The sequence below is a fragment of the Macrobrachium rosenbergii genome, chromosome 1, assembly GCF_040412425.1.
Source record: "Macrobrachium rosenbergii isolate ZJJX-2024 chromosome 1, ASM4041242v1, whole genome shotgun sequence".
Classification (NCBI taxonomy): domain Eukaryota; kingdom Metazoa; phylum Arthropoda; class Malacostraca; order Decapoda; family Palaemonidae; genus Macrobrachium; species Macrobrachium rosenbergii.
In genome coordinates this window covers 20,636,712-20,657,211 of record NC_089741.1, presented here as the reverse complement: position 1 = coordinate 20,657,211, position 20,500 = coordinate 20,636,712, and the positions used below count along the sequence as shown (strand labels likewise).

Here is a 20,500-nt window from a genome sequence, read left to right as displayed (position 1 = left end):
AACTGATATGCCTATATTAGCATTTGGGAACTTTACCCAAGAACAAAACACATTTTCATAAATGACGCTTTCATCAATAAACTTAATTTTTTTCTGGAAGATGAAGACGAAAATGAACCCTTGACTGAGCAGACTCTAGGGTCCAAAAGACCAATAATTTGAATAACAAGCAATCACTGAAAGGCTGAACCATTCTGATCTACTGTATAACCAATCTGATCTACTGTATATTGCACTTAATGTAACACGTTCTACGAAAATGGCAACATAATATAAACAAGCCAATTAATATATATGAGCCACATAATGAACAAAATAATATTATGACAATCTCAATGTGGGAAATTATTCATGAAAAACAACAAGATATGGCAAAGAAATTCATTTAAAAAAAATCTATGACCCCTAAATGAGGAAGCCAGTCACAAAGAGAGTGGAAACACGAGATATAAACCATTCAAGACACAGAGATAAAATCAAAATTAAACTTAAAAAATGAGAGTGAAAATCAGTGAAAGACGCGACTGAAACCAACACTCACCTCTTCAGTAACTTTTGAGCTTCATCGTCGGTGATGTGAATGCCGAGCCGGTTGAATGAGGACTTCAGTTCTCTCTCGTCGACTCGACCTGAGGGAAAAGGGGGAAAAAAATATGGGTATAGAAGACTATCTAAAGCTTTCTCTCTATCTCTCTCTCTCTCTCTTGCTCTTCTCCATTTCTTTCAATGACTGTTACGGATAATGGCCGAAACGACCTGTAAAACCAGTCTCTCCCTCTCCATGTCGTTGCTTTCCATATACGAATCCTAAAGGCAACTCTCTCTCTCTCTCGTTCGTTTCTTCAAAGATGTTACAAAAGGTCAGAAGCTACAAGCAAATTCACACCCCTCCCCCCCCACCCTAACCTTTTGTCAATTGACGGTTTTAGTAATTTTTCACGAACGTCATTCGTGGGATAAGGAATAAACAAAAAATATACAAGCCAAGGTGAAAGGAGATTGGTTTTCCCATAAGTACGATGCTTACTTAAACAGCAGGTGGTTTGATACAAACAAGTCATCGAGTCACTGGCATGTTTATCTTACGGAGAAAACTCATTCCAAAAACTTACATAATAGCAGCTTCATATAATCTAAAATGATGATGATGATGATGAGATGATGATGATGATAATGATGATGATTATTATTATTATTGCAATAAGTGTTACCAGACCACTGACCTGATCGTCAGCTCTCACAGCGCTGGCCCGAAGGATTTGTTATTTATATTTTTTCATTATATTTTGCCCATTAAAATAAAATTTTTCAAATGCAGCAGCTTCATGTACTCTAAAATGATGATGATGATGATGATTATTATTATTATTAAAATAAGTGTTACCAGACCACCGAACTGATCGTCAGCTCTCACAGCGCTGGCCCGAAGGATTTGTTGTTATTTATATTTTTTCATTATATTTTGTCCATTAAAATACAATTTTTCCAAAATTTTATAATTGGGTTATTTTCAAATGTTGAAGTTTCTGACAAAATTCCACTGATTTACTTCCAAAACTTGATGCCCGTTGCTGATTATACTCTGGGCATTCACACAATGAACGTGTAATTGTTATCATTACTTTACATTCTGAGCATTCAGGAGCAGGGTTATATGGAGTATTCATTATTTGAAGCGTGCTGAATTCCAGACCAACGTTACGGGCTGTTCATGAAGTAGGAGCCCGTGCCGGCATACTGCTGGCTTAATCTAAAACAATACCCGTCCCCCGGAGGCCAGGGGTACATAGCACCACTCGTTTCAACATACAAAAATCCAACGGATTTGATCAGACTTGATAATTAAAGGATTAAAACGTAGACCTCATTTGGATAAAAAAAAAAATATAGTACTCCAAATTAAAATTAAAAAATTTCACCCGGTGGAAAAAAAATTGTAAAAAAAAAAAAAATATGAGTCCAGCTGAGACACGACTTGGCCCTGTACGAAAAAAAAAAAAAAAGTTTTGATGAAGCAGCGAAAACCTGCAGAAAAGAAGTCAGTCACCATCTGATTAACACTAAAATCAAGAAAAGACCATCTTAATATATTCCATAACCATTATTTCCTGCCATATATACGGAAAAAGCACAAAGAACGTTCTCCCAGCCTCTCGTCAATACAAGATTCATGATAAAAAAAAAAAACGACTTGCTGCATAAGTTATGATGGAATTACGAAGGTTTTTACTATTCTATCAACGTTCTGGTTTCGAAATGGAGAGTGCAATAAGCCAGTATGAGTCTCTGTCACTCCTCTCCTCTTTAATTCATATGGGTATCCCATTTCTTCACCTTGTGATTTTTAGTTTTCTGTAAAAAAAAATATTTTGTGCCGGCTTTGTTTGTCCGTCCGCCCTCAGATCTTAAAAACTACTGAGGGTAGAGGGCTGCAAATTGGTATGTTGATCATCCACCCTCCAGTCATCAAACATACCAAATCGCAGCCATCTAGCATCAGTAGTTTTTATCTTATTTAAGGTTAAATTTAGCCATAATCGTGTATCTGGCAACGATATAGGCCAGGCCACCACAGGCCGTGGTTCAAGTTTCATGGGCCGCGGCTCATACAGCATTATACCAAAAGATAGATCTATTTTCGGTGGCCTTGATTATACGATGTATAGAAATCTCGATTGCGCCGAAGAAACTTCGGCGCATTTCTTACTTTTTCTTTTCTTTTTAACAATTATGAGTCACACCTTCCGAACATCCCCAAGGGAACTACACGGAGGTCAAGCCAGGGACAACCTAAACTTAACACAATTCCGAAACAATGCACTGCAGTCATCTGACAATGATCGAATGCTATGCACATATGGAATAGGGACCTTGGATACAAATGGGCGCATGAGCAAAGCACAAGATGCATAGCTCAAGGTTTTCAAGCAGCGAATGACTGCTGATGAGAATCGACAGCCATTTGAATGTTGCAAAGCACTTTAGGACTGTTGTGCATAAGAGGAGGGCTGAAATGGATAGAGTTCACAGGAATGAGCATTGTAATAGTAAAGATAAATTACCTTTATTATTATTATTTTTATTATTATTCAATGAGCAAACTTCAATAAGGAACAATTCCATGGTGTGACTTCAGCTTGTGGAAACCAATCAAGCGACCATTTCCACAGAATAAATTGCAAATACTTAACAAAATAGAAGTAAATAATGCCCCGAAGTTTCTTCTGCGCAACAGAGTTTTCTGTACAGCGTATAAAGGCCACCCAAAATATAGCTACCTTTCGGTAGTCTCGGTATCATGCTGTATGAGCCGCAGCCCGTGAAACTTTAACCACGGCCCGGTGGTGGCTTACCTATAGCGTTGCCAGGAACACGATTATGGTTAACTTAACCTGAAATAAAATAAAAACTATTGAGACCAGAGGGCTGCAATTTGGTATGTTTGATGATTGGAGGGTGGATGATCAACATACCAATTTGCAGCCCTCTACCCTCAGTAGTTTTTAAGATCTGAGGGCGGACAGAAAAAGTGTGGACAGAAAATTGTACGGACAGTATAAAGTGCGGACGGACAGACAAAGCCGGCACATTAGTTTTCTTTTACAGAAAACTAGAAACAGAGGGAATAAGAGAACAACCGAAGACAAATGCAGACAAACAAATATCAAGCAAAGCGCAAACTGATTTACACACAAAAGAGGACAAAAACACAACCTCACCAAGTCAGTAAACCGTCAGTCCCAGGAAACGAAGTGCATCTCTGAAGAAGCAAAGGAACATACGAAAACTCCTCAAGATTCTCTCCGCAACTGAACTCCAATTAACGGAAATATCCAATCAACTTTGAAGTGCCCCGGCATTTTTCAAGAACACTCATGATATGCAAATGATCGTTTTCATAAGGTGAGTCATAATCAACTGCTTCGATCAGTCACGAAGTGAAGGGTCATAAAAAGGATGAAAAAGAAAAAGGCTGAATAAAAGGAACAAATTAAAAATATGAAAAAGGTCCTTCTGTCACGTCCGGTAAGACTGGATGGTTGGACGAAAGACTAAGTGAAATAAAAAATGAATATGACCTATTAGAGAATTTGAAAAGGTATTAAATTCTGAACAGACGATAAGGAGGCAATGTGGCAATTTCATTGTAAATATTACACAGAATGAAAAAGAAGGGAAATAGGAAGAAAGTGATATCTTAGAAAGGGCAAAACATTGCAATGGATGTTAACTGTATCACCGATTTTGGCGTAAGCAAAAAATAAAAATAATAATAATAAAATAAAATAATAAAAAAACCTAATGTGCCTTCAACTAAGACATTAACATTTACTTTCAATTTCCAACCATTAACAATATTAGTTGTAACAGTAACGCGGCATGGGCGAAAATCTTTAAAAAAAGAAGTCTTTAGTGTCAGCAATGGTATAATTCTCCCAAGCCGAAGGAAATAACCCAAGGTCTCATAAACTGATGTCCCAGAGAGAGAGAGAGAGAGAGAGAGAGAGAGAGAGAGAGAGAGAGAGACAGAGACAGAGAGAGAGAGAGATGGTTGCCACTTGCCGTCACCGCTTTCCAAAATGAATTTGGAAGACGATCTCCAGTTATACGATACCAGACACATGACGTAATTTCCAATTCAGGAATGACAAAACGGTTTGCATTTACCACACGTCCTCAGCACTCGACATTCTTAGTCTGAAGAAGTTTATCAAGATCGCTGAGTAATTTCTAACTTCGCCAGAGGGCAGACCAGAATGGTGGTATCTTGAATGCGAGATGAATTAAATAAATTGGACGACACGGAGGGAAGATGCCAAAGGGAATGAAGGAAAATTAAGTCAGTAAGAAATGAACAAGGGTTCGATTGACACTGCACTGAACACTACCTACGGCGTGCAACAAAGGGCACACTGCGCATCCCTTACAATAAATAAAGCGTACACATAACGCAAATTAACAACGTGTCGAGACCCCCTACACATTCACTTCTTTCTAAAACTCATTCTTGCATTCCCTTGGTACAAGTCCTTTCATGATTGGTGGCCAACAAAAGTTCTATCATGTTTACTCCTAAATATGTTACATTTACAAAGGAAGTTCTACATGTCGATGAGATTATGGCGAAGGGGAGACGGAGATAGGTTGAGAGTGGGTCCTGGTTGAGACATGTCCCGGGGAGAACGGTACGTGATGTCATATGGGCTCCTGAGGATTTGGAAGATCCAGACCTATTTGGATGGGAACTATGAGGAGCAAGACTGAAGATGACACGGGATTGGTGGAACTGAGAGCACAGGAAAGAAATGGTGGGGGGGAAGTGAACAGAGACCCTTTTCGTCAAGCGATTTTGAAGGAAATGGTAATGAAGGCATTTACCCCCGAAAAAGACATTTGGCAGATTCTGGTACTTTACGCATTAATGAATGATTAAGAATCGTGATCAAAATACCTATGAGATGGTCTGCACTTATCTAACGATTAGTCCAATATACTCAATGCAGAAAGTGTTAAAGAATTATTATTATTACTATTATTATTATTATTATTATTATTCAGAACAAGCCCACAGGGGACACTGACTTTAGATTCAAACTTCCAAAGGATATGATGTTCATTCGAAAGAAGTAACAAAAGGTGATAGGAAATACAGAAGGGGGAGATCGGTTATTAATAAAAACAGATAAATTAACAAATAAATAAATAAATAAATAAATAAATAAATAAATAAATAAATAAATAAATAAATAATTAATTAAATAAATAAAGTTAAGTATACCTTAGTTTCACCAGACCACTGAGCTGATTAACAGCTCTCCTAGGGCTGGCCCGAACGATTAGACTTATTGTACGTGACCAAGAACCAATTGGTTACCTAGCAACGGGACCCACAGCTTATTGTGGAATCCGAACCACATTATAGCGAGAAATGAATTTCTATCACCAGAAATAAATTCCTCTAATTCTTCATTAGCCGGCCGGAGACTCGAACTCGGGCCTAGCGAGTGCTAGCCGACAACTCTACCGACTCGCCCAACGAGGAACTAATAAATAAATAAATAAATAGATAAAAGCGTAAGTAAATTATTAAAATACAAGGAGAATAGTATTAGGGTAGTAATGTATTGCATCTCCGCTTGAACTTTGGAAGTTCCAATTGCCTCAGTTTTGTTCCCGTTTGTTGAAGGACGGTGCAGGGGTGTTTATCAAAGAGTTAAGCAGGCTTGTTTGACAAAGTTTTGTGGTGGTTTTTATTCCATTACAACTTATCCGCTGAGTAGTAAGATATTTGCCAAACAGGAACTTCAATCATTTTTTCAAACAGCGGTAAAGTTGCTTCCAAACATTGGTGAGGACAAATATAGGGTTTCACATTTTACTTTTTAAAAGATCTTGCAATCAGGTTAACTGAAGCTGATTTTCCTTAACTAGAAAATAATTTTTGGTACTTAAAATGACAGATGCATTGTATTCCGATTTAATATCATGGTCTCAAGTGTGTTACCCCAGGCTTCATTTATTTTAGATATTATCAGGAGTAGGAATTTCAGTTTGTGCATAAGTGGGATCTCTTCTTTCTGTATTTCTCTTCACTTCCTCTTACTCCTTCCTAATGAACACCACATTCTTTGGATTCTTCCTTGGGCGAGTCGGTAGAGTTGTGGCCTTGCACTCGTTAGGCCCGAGTTCGACTCTCCGGCCGGCTAATGAAGAGTTAGAGGAATTTATTTCTGGTGATAGAAATTAATTTCTCGCTATAATGTGGTTCGGATTCCACAATAAGCTGAAGGTCCCGTTGCTAAGTAACCAACTGGTTCTTAGCCACGTTAAATAAGTCTAATCCTTCGGGCCAGCCCTAGGAGAGCTGTTAATCAGCTCAGTGGTCTGGTAAAACTAAGGTATACTTAACCATATTCTTTGGAAGTTTGAATTTCAAGTCAATGGCCCCTGTGGGCTTGTTCCATATGAATAGGGTTCATCTTCTGAATAATAATAATAATAATAATAATAATAATAATAATAATAATAATAATAATAATAATAATGTTTGTTCCGTAGCAAGCAATGAATACCGGCTCTGTCCTTGCCCCTCAACACCTGCTTTAATTTGAATTTCACTTTTTTCTGAGCAGAACTATAAAAAAAGTGTATGCACTATCTGCTTATTTACTGTGGACTATTAGTCATCGTTTACAAGGACTTCGTTGATTTCAAGAAAAAAAAATACTTGTCTAGAAAGAAGGAAAGAAAAAGAAAGAAAGAGGAGACAGATAAGGAAGGAGAGTTATTGTGGCACTCTGAACTTTCCATTGTGAAAGTAATCAGAATAATCTCTCTCTCTCTCTCTCTCTCTCTCTCTCTCTCTCTCTCTCTCTCTCTCTCTCTCTCTCATATACATATAAATTAACATTAGTACAGAAATGCTTTCATATCCACTTTATTGCAATTAATTCATATTAAAAAAAACTGCTGAAATCAGCAAATGATAAAAACTCAACCTCCAGCAAGCTAGAAGAGAGAGAGAGAGAGAGAGAGAGAGAGAGAGAGAGAGAGAGAGAGAGAGAGAGAGAGAGAGAGAGAGAGAGAGAGAGAGAGATCCCTGATAAGCTTCATATACAATTTACTATCATTAGAAGAGAGAGAGAGAGAGAGAGAGAGAGAGAGAGAGAGAGAGAGAGAGAGAGAGAAAGAGAGAGAGAGAGCCTTGATAAACTTCACACAGGAGCAAATCGTGAGCTTTGTTACTAGATTTAGTTGCAAGCACAAGGCATTAAAAAGGTTAACTAGCTTTCATGTAAGCATCTCAGCATTATGATTATACCATGGACAATACAAAGATTTTCATGTAATGCATTTATACATAATAAATAGATACATACACACATACATACACATATCTATAAATTCATATTATTTGTTTTACAATACCCAGTTAGATGGATCTACAAACACTTATGAAATACTGTCACAAATACTGAACGTCAAGACGAAATCTAATGCCATAATAAGCAGTTTCTAAAACGAAAGAAAGGGAGAAAGAAAAAAAAAGAAGGGAAGGAGGAGACTGCAAACATGAGCAACTGAAAAGAACACAATCAAAACCACAGGGTCAGGCACCGGGCAAGCAACCTAAGCGAGCGAGATGATGACATGCAACCGAACTGGCGAAAATCGAGGGCGATGTACACATTAATGCTGATGAAGGAGGAAACGCGACAGACCTTCCTACAAAGCCTCTTGTCAGCACTGACCTTAACGCTATGCAGTCACTTCTAGGCACTTGAACTGAATTGAACTGAATACAAGATTTAAGCCAAAGGCCAAGCGCTGGGACCTATGAGGTCATTCAGCGCTGAAAGGGGTACTGACAGCAAAAAGGTTTGAAAGGTGTAACAGGAGGAAAACGTCCCAGTTCCACTATGAAACAATTGTTAGGATTGAACTGAATTGAATTGAATGTAAAATTTAGGCCAATGGCCAAGCGCTGGGACCTATGAGGTCATTCAACGCCGAAAGGGAAATTGAGAGCAAAAAGGTTTGAAAGGTGTAACAGGAGGAAAACCTCGCAGTTGCACTATAAAACAATTGTTAGGAGGGTGTGGGAAGAAGATGGAAGAAAGAGAATATGAACTGAAGTAAAGTAAAAGGAATGAAAGGGGCTGCAGCTAGGGGGCGAAGGGACGCTGCAAATAACCTTAGGTAATGCCTACAGTGCACCTCGTGAGGTGCACTGACAGCACTAACTCCCTGCGGGATTTTCGGAACTTAACAGCGTGGTGCACATGCAAGAGATACACTTTCTTTTTTACCAAAACAAACAGACTGTCAAGAATGTAATAGTGAACATCCTGATACGTATGCAAAAGATGTCGTTTCTCATCAGAACAGAATACAATATTCACAACACGACACTTTGCCCCGTGATGCTTTTGCAAGAGACGTAATTCTTGATTACATTACAATACATCATTTAGAATGCCCTCGGCGACCTAGGCTAACAAGGAGCAATTCTGAGAATCTATTAAGAAAACTAGGAGCTTTATTCAAGTGCCGAAGAAAATAAGGAGCCTTGTTAAGAATATCTTAAAGATACCTACGAAAATAACGAGCATTATTAAGAATATCTAGAGTAATTATTATGGTGTTAGTGGGAGTGTAATTAAATAAATATTACGTGGCCTAAAAATATAATAAGTATTCATAAGAATATCTTAAGTGACTTAGGAAAAACAAAGAACAGACCATCACTTCATCGATTTTACTCCGGTAGGTACTAGTTTTAACAATAGGTACTTGTTTTAACAATCTGTGTCTCAGTATATGGTAAAAGTGTGTAAAACTGCGACTTCTTATTGAAAGCAAGTGTGGAGGTTTGCGTAAATATAGCCTATACGTGTGTGAGAAGGCGTTTTACATGACTGAAACACATGGGTTTGAATGTGTGTGAAAGCGGTTATATATAATGCAATCAGAAAGGCATCCAGGAACACAAAAGAAAAACATACCCATGTAAATGGTACATTTAAAACCCAGTGTACAGTACTGCTGCCCTTAACTTCATATTACATATGGCCATTTTCCCCAATCTATTTTATGATGATGGTTACTTCGACACACACCAAAGACCCATTCCACTCGGAGTTTGCATATTACAAATTCTTTCAAAAACTATGAAGCACTTTTGTACAATCCTTTTAGAAAGAGCAATTACCAATTGTAAGAGAGGGAACCGTGGAAATATATCATGGCGTGTATATACAAGATCACATTTGCAGGCTGCTAATGCTGACCTAATCTACAACACCACAAACGTCGGACATATACCTTTTTTGAGTGCCAACGTCATAGGGACGGATAACCTCATGTCCATTTATTACCCAGACCATAAGAGCAGAAAAAAGAAAAGGTGGCTGCAAATTAAAATGTTAAAGCAGATCAGGGAAATGTGATAGCAATGATCCCGGAATGAACGTAGACTTTAGCACACGTTTAACAATAAGAAGAGATGTGAGACAGTGCGAGATTACCGAAGAAAAAATATGAAGAAAAACTTTATCTGACCTGAACTTTACTCCATCGATATTTTCATACCTCAAACTTCTCTGTTTTAATTACTTTGAAACTGTGTATTTTCATATTTTAAATCCCTCTGGATATTTTTACGGCTCTGTTATTTTTTTTTGTTTGTTACTGTAAACCTCTAAATTTTATTACTTCAAGCCTCTGCATATTGCATTAAAACTTCTATTTACTGTTTACCCCCTTTTATGTTTGTTTTCTTATAGAGGTCTTGCAGTTTATAGTTCCTTATTTTAAGCCTTTTTTATAACTTGTGTATATTTGGCGTTGATCAGATGGGCAGGTCATTAGCTTTATACAAATCAGGCTCTGGGCCAGTTTGTGTTGCTTCCAAATCGTATCATCAATTTAAAGTGTGTGGGGCCCAAAACCAAGTCATCTGGCAGCTGAAACAATGGCGTCTTTCAAGCTATGAGGAAATTTTATTCGTTTTATCAATTTAAAAATCACAAGCCTGATTATCAGGCCCTTGAACAAATAGCGACCTTCCTGATTGAGAAAAAATAACTGAATTGTAATCTATTTATACTCTGCTATCATACAAGAGCGTCGCAGCAACAATGATCATCAATACCAAATATACACTGATTTAAAAAAAAAAAAGGCTTAAAATATGGAACTCTAAATTGAAAAACTTATGTAAGAAAACAAACATAAAAGAGGGTAAAGATATATCTAGAAGCTCAAAGTAATCAAATATACAGAGGCTTGAAGTAATAAAATTCAAGGGGTTTGAAAACATCCAGGGGGGTTTAAAATATGAAAATATACAGAGGTTCACAGTGATTAATATACAGAGATGCTTAAAGTATAAAAATATACATTAAAGTTGAAAGTACAAAAATATTCATAGTTGTAAGATAAAAAAAAAATATAAAAAGATTAATGTAATATATACTTTATACAGAGGTCGAAAGTAAAAAAATTATACAGAGGACTTTTAAAAATTATATAATACAGGGGTTCAAATTAAGAAAATATAGATTAGTTTCAAATCAGAAAATACAAGAGATGTTTAAAGAATATAAGTACATGGGGTCTGGCCTACAGCGCGCCCAATTTATGTTTTAAATATGAGTAGAGAGGCCGAAAAAAACAGTTGATAATTACGCGTCTCTGTCGAGCTTGGTCACCAGCTAATGGGGGCATGCCAAGGGCCATAGAACGATGACCTGGACCTTCGGCCAAGCCCAAAAGTTGGGGCATCCATCAGCCGACAGCTCAGACATCGCAATCTAGATAAACTGCTACTTTTCCGACTATAATTTTGGCTGATTTAAAACACTGATTTGGCATCAAGACAGCATAGTTATTGTTCCCTTAGTAGGCAAGGTTATAGTTACAATTCACACACACACATGCCAAGATTTGAACCTATGTCAAGTCAGGGTAAGTGAAATTAACATGTGTAATTCCCTTGAAAATTAAGTTATGCTCAAGGTGTAGTGAATTCGATAATAATGGGTTGCTCGTGGCTCAATATGTTTAAGTATGAATTTTCGTGTAAAATTTGTGACACTCTTTCTCTCACATACACACTACACAAAAACTTACATACATACATAAACACACACACACGCACATACACACACACACACACACACACACACATATATATATATATATATATATATATATATATATATATATATATATATATATATATATATAAAGTATAACCATTTGGTGCAGAAAGAATGTTATATATACACATACATACATACATATATACATATGTCTGTATGTGTATATATATATATACTGTGTATATATATATATATATATATATATATATATATATATATATATATATATATATATATATATATATATTATATAATTATATAAAACCACCTTGCATAACGAGATGTCACTGTCAACGAAAAAGAAACCAACTCTTCTGTAAGAACCAGACAATCCTAAAAGCTGTCAATAAATCTGTCTGCGACGTCAGACGGCATTCACAAAACCAACTGTGTCTCTGAGGGACAAAAGCCCTATCTCCCCGATCACTGAACTTCGACCTCCTGCTTCCAATATCACAACTGGTTACGATCGAGTCTCAAATGACGAGGAGACTCTCCTTTCTTCGCCTGTCAACAACCTACAATGAACGACAACAGCCGATGACAAATAACCAACGCACGACTCTCAAGGCAACAGGGGAAGGATAAACTTACATGTCCATTAACGTGCTGTAAAATGAAAGGGGGAATATAGAAACTGTTTCAGTTTCCGAGCTTATCATCATTTCTGAAAATAAATTCCCAGAATTGGCAGGAAATGTACAAATGGTGAGTGGGTATTTTGAAGAATGTGAATTACCTGGTCAACTATGAATGATTAATAAGAAGAAATATGCATAATCAGAATACGTGAGCCACAAAAATCTTGATAGTATTATATATAAATAAGTAAAATTATATATATATATATATATATATATATATATATATATATATATATATATATATATATATATATATATATATATATATACATTTCATAAAAAGGCTTCTTCTGAGAGTTCATCCGACTCCTCAGAAAATATAAAACACGCTAGAAAGGCTGAAGAATTCGTAACGCGAAAGATGATCCATTCTTGATGTTAGAGAGAGAGAGAGAGAGAGAGAGAGAGAGAGAGAGAGAGAGAGAGAGAGAGAGAGAGATATTTTACTGTCATAACCTTAATAATGCAACGTGACATTTCCGAGTGTGGTTCAAGGCCGAAGGCTCATCTAACGGAAAATCCTTTAATCAAATTACATAAAAATAGACGTAAAGTCTGTTATAGCATCAACAGAGAGAGAGAGAGAGAGAGAGAGAGAGAGAGAGAGAGAGAGAGAGAGAGAGAGAGAATCCATATCGTTACATACTGTTTTCTAAACATAAGGTATTGGAGGTAAATTATTTGACATTTCATCGATAGATGCGGCTACAGCAGTTTCAAAATTTGGTCACGTGACCAATTTAGTGATACCGTTTGCACTGCCATCCACGAAAGACATAAACTATCAATTGACACATTAAAACTTAAACTACAATTTAGCCTTAATTTTTTTTTTTCAATATATTTTTGTTCTATGCATGAGTGTATGTTTGGCTGTTAATTTACCAGCATGAGTGTATGTTTGGTTGTTAATTTACCAATCATCATCAACTTCCTTTTTTTTCTCATAATAATTTCACACGAGCATTCTCTTTTCTGGACACGCGTGTAATCTGCAGACTTTTCTTACAGAGCAAAATTTAAGCAGAACTAATCCAAACCCAGTGGGTTCACGCGAGTTAGGAGGCATGATGCTTATTCCGCAACAGTTACCAAAGTTTGTGACCTGCGTTGCTGCAACGCCAGATAATTCAGTCAATCGATGAAACCAGTAACTGTGAAAATGGAACTCTATTTTTGCTTTTGTTTCTTCTCTTAAGAGGCTGCAAGTCAATTGCTTAGGTGCGGGGGAGGTTAAACCCCACGTTTTCCTTCCCTATCCTTTCTTGCTTTATTCGGGGCTGGGCTGGTAAAGGGCACTGGGTTTTCCGTCCCCTTTTCCTCTTTATTTAAAAAAATAGAAAAATATTTCTTCTTAATCTAAGCATTTGCAATTAGCACAAAAATTCCACATGCAGTTCATTCAATATTAAAGGTCAACATCGCAAAAGGCCGGTGAAAATATTACTTTTCAAGCAAAGAGGATTTATCAACTGATAGCGAGAGGAATGTGAGATTAATGTGTACCTACTGAACTGGAAATACAGCTACACACTGTGTAAGTAATAATCACCGATTTGTGAGGCGTACGATTAAGTCATTCTTCACATCAACATACATACCTACACGCGCACTCTCTCTCTCTCTCTCTCTCTCACACATACACACACACACACACACATACACACACACACACAAGGTAACTAAAAGGTGCAGGGCGAAGATCATTAAACCATCACAGTGTCTTAGCAGTTCTGGAAGGAGTATATAAGTGTTACGGGATCGATTGAAAGATTATTGGCTAAAACGAAATAATGACGTGATAATGGATAATCATGCAATCAATACCGAAAGATAAATGACGAAATGTCACGTATTTATAGATATGGGAGATACAATTCTCCAGTGTTACTTCCGGGAAGTTAGATACTAAAGGCTTCACCTGAAGGGCATAATGAGGCCACCTAGTTTTAAAGCGCCATCCATATCCCCTCTTGGACAAGGTGTTTATTATGTAAGAAGCATCATAACGGAAAACTCAAAACAAATCGAATGGAATGGAAGACAGAATTTAGGCCAAATGCCAGGCGCTGGGACCTATAAGGTCATTCAGCGCTGAAAGGGATACTGAACTGAATATACCGTAGAATTTAGGCCAAAGGCCAAGCACTGGGATCTATGAGGTCATTTAGCGCTTAAACGGAAATTGACAGTAAAAGGTTTGAAAGATGTAACAGGAGGAAAACCTCGCAGTTGACTATGAACCACTTGTTAGGAGAAGGTGGAAAGTAAGATGGAAGAAAGAGAATATGAAAGGAGGTACAGTAAAAGGAACGAAATGGATCGCAGCTAGGGGCCGAAGGCATGATGCAAAGAACCTTAAGTAATGTCTATAATGCATCACTTGAGGCGCACTGACGGCACTAACCCCCCTACGGGGTGAAAGGGATACTGACAGCAAAAAAGGTTTGAAGGGTGTAACTGGGAGAGAACCTCGCAGTTGCACTAATGATCAACGGTTAGGAGAGGGTGGAAAATAAGATGGAAGAAAGAGAATGTGAACGGAGGTACAGTAAAAGGAATGAAAGGAACTGCAACTAGGGGCCGAAGGGACGCTGCAAAGAACCTTAAGTATTGCCTACAGTGCACCACATGAAGTACACTGACGGGACTACCACCTTACGGGGGCAAAACAAATCGAAGTTTGGATAAGTATAGTGACCTAACATGCTTGAATGTCACCCCGTCAAGTATGGATGCGAGGTCACGTACCAACTGGGAGACTCAATAACATGCTACAATCACATCAAGGTCATTCGAAATGTTTTCCTACATTAATCTGACCTAAAGGACGCAGCCTTGTTGATCAACCTTCGTCTTTCATTAAGACAATTAATTAAACAGCTGAACTTACGCTGCTGGAGTTCAACAGAAAATGCGAACCATTTATATATGACTGCAAGCAATTACTAAGCGGGGTGGGGGTTTTCAAGCAAAAGATGTTAAAGGCTATCTTTATCGAGTAACAAGTGACGCTTGAAAAAAACAGATCACGTTTAGATTATGCAAAACCTATCATTCATATTACTGAATTTGTCCGTGTATGCATAAGACACGATTAAAACCAGAAAAAATGGCGTTTTAAGTTTTACACATTAACACTGATTTTTTTGCGTAAAGCATCTTCGAACAGTAATTAACGTTAAGGGCAAATCTACAGCTTCCAAGGTAAGATGGAAATTATGGAATTTATCTAATAATAAAACTTTTACTACTGACAAACAGTTCACGAATTAAGGTTTGATATAATAATCTATAAAATATTTTCCTGAAAAATTCACGTCAACGCTGATAAAAATATTTGAATTCCTGGATAAATAATGAATAAAATTTCAGTTATTTCTTCGGTGGAGTATGGCTAACCTTCATTAAATGATTACTTGTATTTCTCGAAGTGTTTCCTTAGGGTGTACACTGCCTCATCCTTATATATATTATGAACTGTTTTCTATAGCCCAGGTAAAAAGAAAAAAGTACTGCTCCATTAGTATCATAATCCCTCTAATTTTTGTCTGTATCTTTCGGAATGCTCCCAAGAACTCCGATTAAAATACAGAAGTGTCTCACTATTGTTATACATCATATTTGATTAATTCGTCACACAAAAAGTATTGTAGCTACCGTTCTTAAGATAAAATCCTAACAGACAGATATACACGGACTCTCATTTACCTTAATCATTTCACTCTGTTATTTCAATAGTATGGTTTTCTGTTTACCTCTGAATGTCTTTGCCGTATTCAGCTGCTTTTTCAACAGCGGCTGCATCTTAACTTGTAATAATAATAATAATAATAATAATAATAATAATAATAATAATAATAATGAACCCATAAACCACAAAGCAAGCGAATGTTCGGCGCTTGCACAGAACCAGTACAGAAAGAGGCATGACTCAGTAGCAAAAGCCTTCCACTGGAGCCTGTGCAAGAAACACCAGCTAGCTTGCAGTAATAAGTGGTACGAACACCAATCTGAGGGAGTGATAGAAAACGATCAGGCAAAGATCCTCTGGGACTATGGTATCAGAACAGATAGGGCGATACGTGCCAATAGACCAGACTTGACGCTGATTAACAAAATCATGAAGAAAGTATCACTCACTGACGTCGCAGTACCGTGGGACAGCAGAGTAGATGAGAAAGAAGGAGGAAAAATTGATAAGTATCGAGACCTGGAAAAAGAAATAAGAAGGATATGGGATATGTCAGTGTACCCATAATCATTGGAACACTAGGCACGATCCCAAGAACCCTGAAAAGGAACCTGGAAAAGCTAGATGCCGAAGTAGCTCCACGACTCATGCAGAAGAGCGTGCTAAGAATCCTGGAACCCCACACTATAAATGCCACCCCGTCGAACAGGATGACTGAGATTGAGAAAAAAAAAATAAATAAAAAAAATAATAATAATAGATTCACAATTTCATGAAAAACAATCTGTGTAATAAAAATCAACAATTATATAGTAAATATATTACTATTTAAAATATGTAAAATAAACACATTTTACATAGTAATATATTTACTACATAATTGTGGATTTTTATTACACAACAATAGTAATAATAATAGAGAAACAAATCCACAGTTATATACGGGTAGTACAAATATATTTAAAAACATATCTATACAGACAGCTTCCGGGAATCATTCGATTCCCCTTTACAATCTTGAACTGAAAAGGGGAATCGAACAGATTCCCGAAAGCTCTCTATATAGATATATTTTTAAATATAGCTGTACTCATACATAACAGTGGATTTATTTCTCATTTCAAGACTCATGTTACTAGGAGTATTACTTAATAATAATAATTCAAAAATACTCATACTAGCAAGAGTCTTAAAATGGAGAAGCAAATCCACAGTTCTGTATATGTACATATATTTAAAGATAAATCGATATAGATAACTTTCGGGAACTTGTTCGGTTCCCCTTTTCAAAGGTTCCCGAAAGCTATCTATACTGATTCATCTTTAAATATCTGTACATATACATAACTGTGGATTTGCTTCTGCAATAATAATAATAATAATAATAATAATAATAATAATAATAATAATAATAATAATAGCAGTTATCGTTATTTCATGAGAGAGGGTTGACCGTTATTTCATTAGAGAGGGTTGACTAAAGTTTCTGCCATTCCCTGCAAAAGCATGGCTACTGGCCAGGAACCACAACCTTCCCAAGGCCACCCTTGTGAATGCAACGCAATCAACAAAACTGCAACACATGACTGCGGGAAGCGACAATGACATAAGATACGCAAACAAACCTGTGTTTCAGGATGAAATGACTGAAGTCAAGTCATCCGACCACTGAAACCGAAGACGTTACCCATTCACTTCCGCGTGTGTTCGAAACAAAAACTGAAGTAATCTCCCCTTGTGTTTACAGAATGTCGGTGATTCTAATATAAAAATGTCATTAAACTTTCCTCTTCAATTGTACTTTTCCAGTTTTCATTTCACGAACGGAAGTCTTAATTTATTATTATTATTAATCTATTTTTTTTCGTCTATCACTTTCATCCTATTCGACTGGGTGGTTTTTATAGTGTGGGGTTCCGGGTTGCATCCTGCCTCCTTAGGAGTTCATCACTTTTCTCACTATGTGCGCTGTTTCTAGTAGCACACTTTTCTGCACAAGTCCTGGAGCTACCTCGGCATCCAGTTTTTCCAGATTCCTTTTCGGGGATCTTGGAATCGTGCCTAGTGTTCCTATGATTATGGGTACAATTTCTACTGGCAAATTCCATATCCTTCTTATTTCGATTTTCAGGTTATTATTATTATTATTATTATTATTATTATTGCTACGGAATTCACATGGTCGTGAACAAGTTTGAGTAGTAAAAATCCACAACTATATAGCAAATCTTTAGATTTTCAGGTTATTATTATGATTATGGTTATTATTATTATTATTATTATTATTATTATTATTATTATTATTATTATTATTATTACTGCTACGGAATTCACATGGTCGTGAAAAAGTTTGTGTAGTAAAAATCCACAACTATATAGCAAATCTTATTTAGATTTTCAGGTTGTTGTTGTTATTATTATTATTATTATTATTATTATTATTATTATTATTATTATCATTATTATTATTATTATTGTTATTGCTACGGAATTCACATGTTCGTGAAAAACAGTTTGTGTAGTAAAAATCCACAACTATACAGCAAACCGTATTACTATGTACAAGACAAAAGCGAAGACTTTTGAACAGCTGAACGGTGTTCCTCATCAATGTTCGAAAGCCTTTGCTTTGGTTTTTTGGTTTTTTACACAGCAATACGGTTTACTATATAATTCTGGATTTTTACTGCAAAAAAAAATTATTGTTATTATTTACATGGAATAAGCCATTACCCTGGCAAGCAAGTATTCACAGGATAGAAGGTCCATGTGCGATTGCTTTACTATAAACAGGATTAAAGGTTCTCGAATCACGAGTCTGCATTCCTTTGGGCTGTTATTTCATGAAATCATTGCCGCGAAGCTAAATTTCATACACCGTAATAAATTTACCTACATTTCTTAAGAAATTGTTGAATAAGATCCGGTTCACAAAACGTGTCAAAATTTGATTAAAGAAATAAGGTATGCAAATCAACAAGGGTGAGACACCAAGGAAGTGCGCTGTCGAGTTTTCTGTACAGCCGCTACAGCGTATAATCAAGACCACCGAAATTTGATGTCTTTCGGTGGTCTCGGTATGAGCCGCGGCCCATGAAACTTTCACCACGGCTTGTGGTGGCCTATCCTATATCGTTGCTAGAAGCACTGTTATGGCTAACTTTAACCTTACATAAAATAAAAACTACTGAAGCTAGATGGCTGCAATTTGGTATGTTTGATGATTGGAGGGTGGATGATCAACATAACAATTTGCAGCCCTCCTACCTCAGTAGTTTTTAAGATCTGAGGGCGGACAGAAGAAGTGCGGACGGACAGACAAAGCCGTCACAATAGTTTTCTTTTATAAAGAAAACTAAAAACCTGGTCACTAAAGGAGGCAACAGCAAAGGGTGTGGGAGGGGGGGGGGGATATGAAAACAGGAAAAGAATTGCAAATGGATTTGCCTTTGTGGCAGAAAATGTTCCAAGGAACTCCGACTCGGATAAAGAAATAATGAAAAAATGAGGAAGCCAATCCAAGGACGCTGGTTCCTCTTATAGGCTTATATTACTTCTAGATAAGTTTTTACTTTCATTGAAAGGCTTCTCACACATGAAGGTTTACGGATTGCTCCGTTCTTTTCACGCCTTATATGAAGTCTTCCTCATTTTTTGTCTTATCCACTACTATCAGACTTCACAAAGATCATTTTTCTTAATAACGCTTAGAAATTAAACAAATTTTACAATAACTTCTCCGTCATAGAAGCAAATAATAATAATAATAATAATAATAATAATAATAATAATAATAATAATAATAATAATAATAATAATAGTAAAAGATCCTTCAATCACATGAGCGTACAATTAAACCATCTTGATTTCTCTTAACTAATTTCTCCGAGACAGCTGCAAATAATAGTGAGAATAGCTGTCATTCAAGCGCAGTAATGATACAACGCAATTTTCTATTACTTTCTCCTTGACAGCTGCGAGACTAACCCACAACGGATCGTCAGAGTTCTGGGATTTCCACAGAGAAAAAATTATTTTATAAATGTCTCAATACTGTAGTAAAAGCATCATGCACTGAAAATGTCAAAAGTTACATCCCATAAAATATTTATATAAACAAACACCTATGAGAGAGAGAGAGAGAGAGAGAGAGAGAGAGAGAGAGAGAGAGAGAGAGAGAGAGAGAGAGAGAGAGAGAGAGAGAGAGAGAGAGAGGTTGATACGCATTTTTCTTGTAGAAAAGAATCACTTTCTCACGGCGTTAGAGAAATAAAAACTGTATACTCTCTACATAAGAGAGAGAGAGAGAGAGAGAGAGAGAGAGAGAGAGAGAGAGAGATAGAGAGAGAGAGAGAGAGAGAGAGAGAGAGGAGGTTGATATGAATTTTACTTGTAGAAATAATCACTTTCTCATCATTTTAGAAAGAAAAACTGCAAAATCTCTACATACATACATACATACATACATACACACACACACACACACACACATATAT

General features: G+C 36.6%; 1 protein-coding gene across 4 annotated transcripts in view; it reads right to left on the bottom strand.

Moving 5' to 3' along the window:
- Positions 1 to 20,500, bottom strand: part of SCaMC (Short Calcium-binding Mitochondrial Carrier) — a 228,344-nt gene that overhangs the window by 130,979 nt on the left and 76,865 nt on the right. For all 4 annotated transcript variants that reach the window (XM_067106120.1, XM_067106176.1, XM_067106006.1 and 1 more), the window contains exon 3: positions 542 to 629. In XM_067106120.1, coding sequence (XP_066962221.1) covers positions 542 to 629 — 88 coding nt within the window. The remainder of the gene's footprint in view (positions 1 to 541; positions 630 to 20,500) is intronic.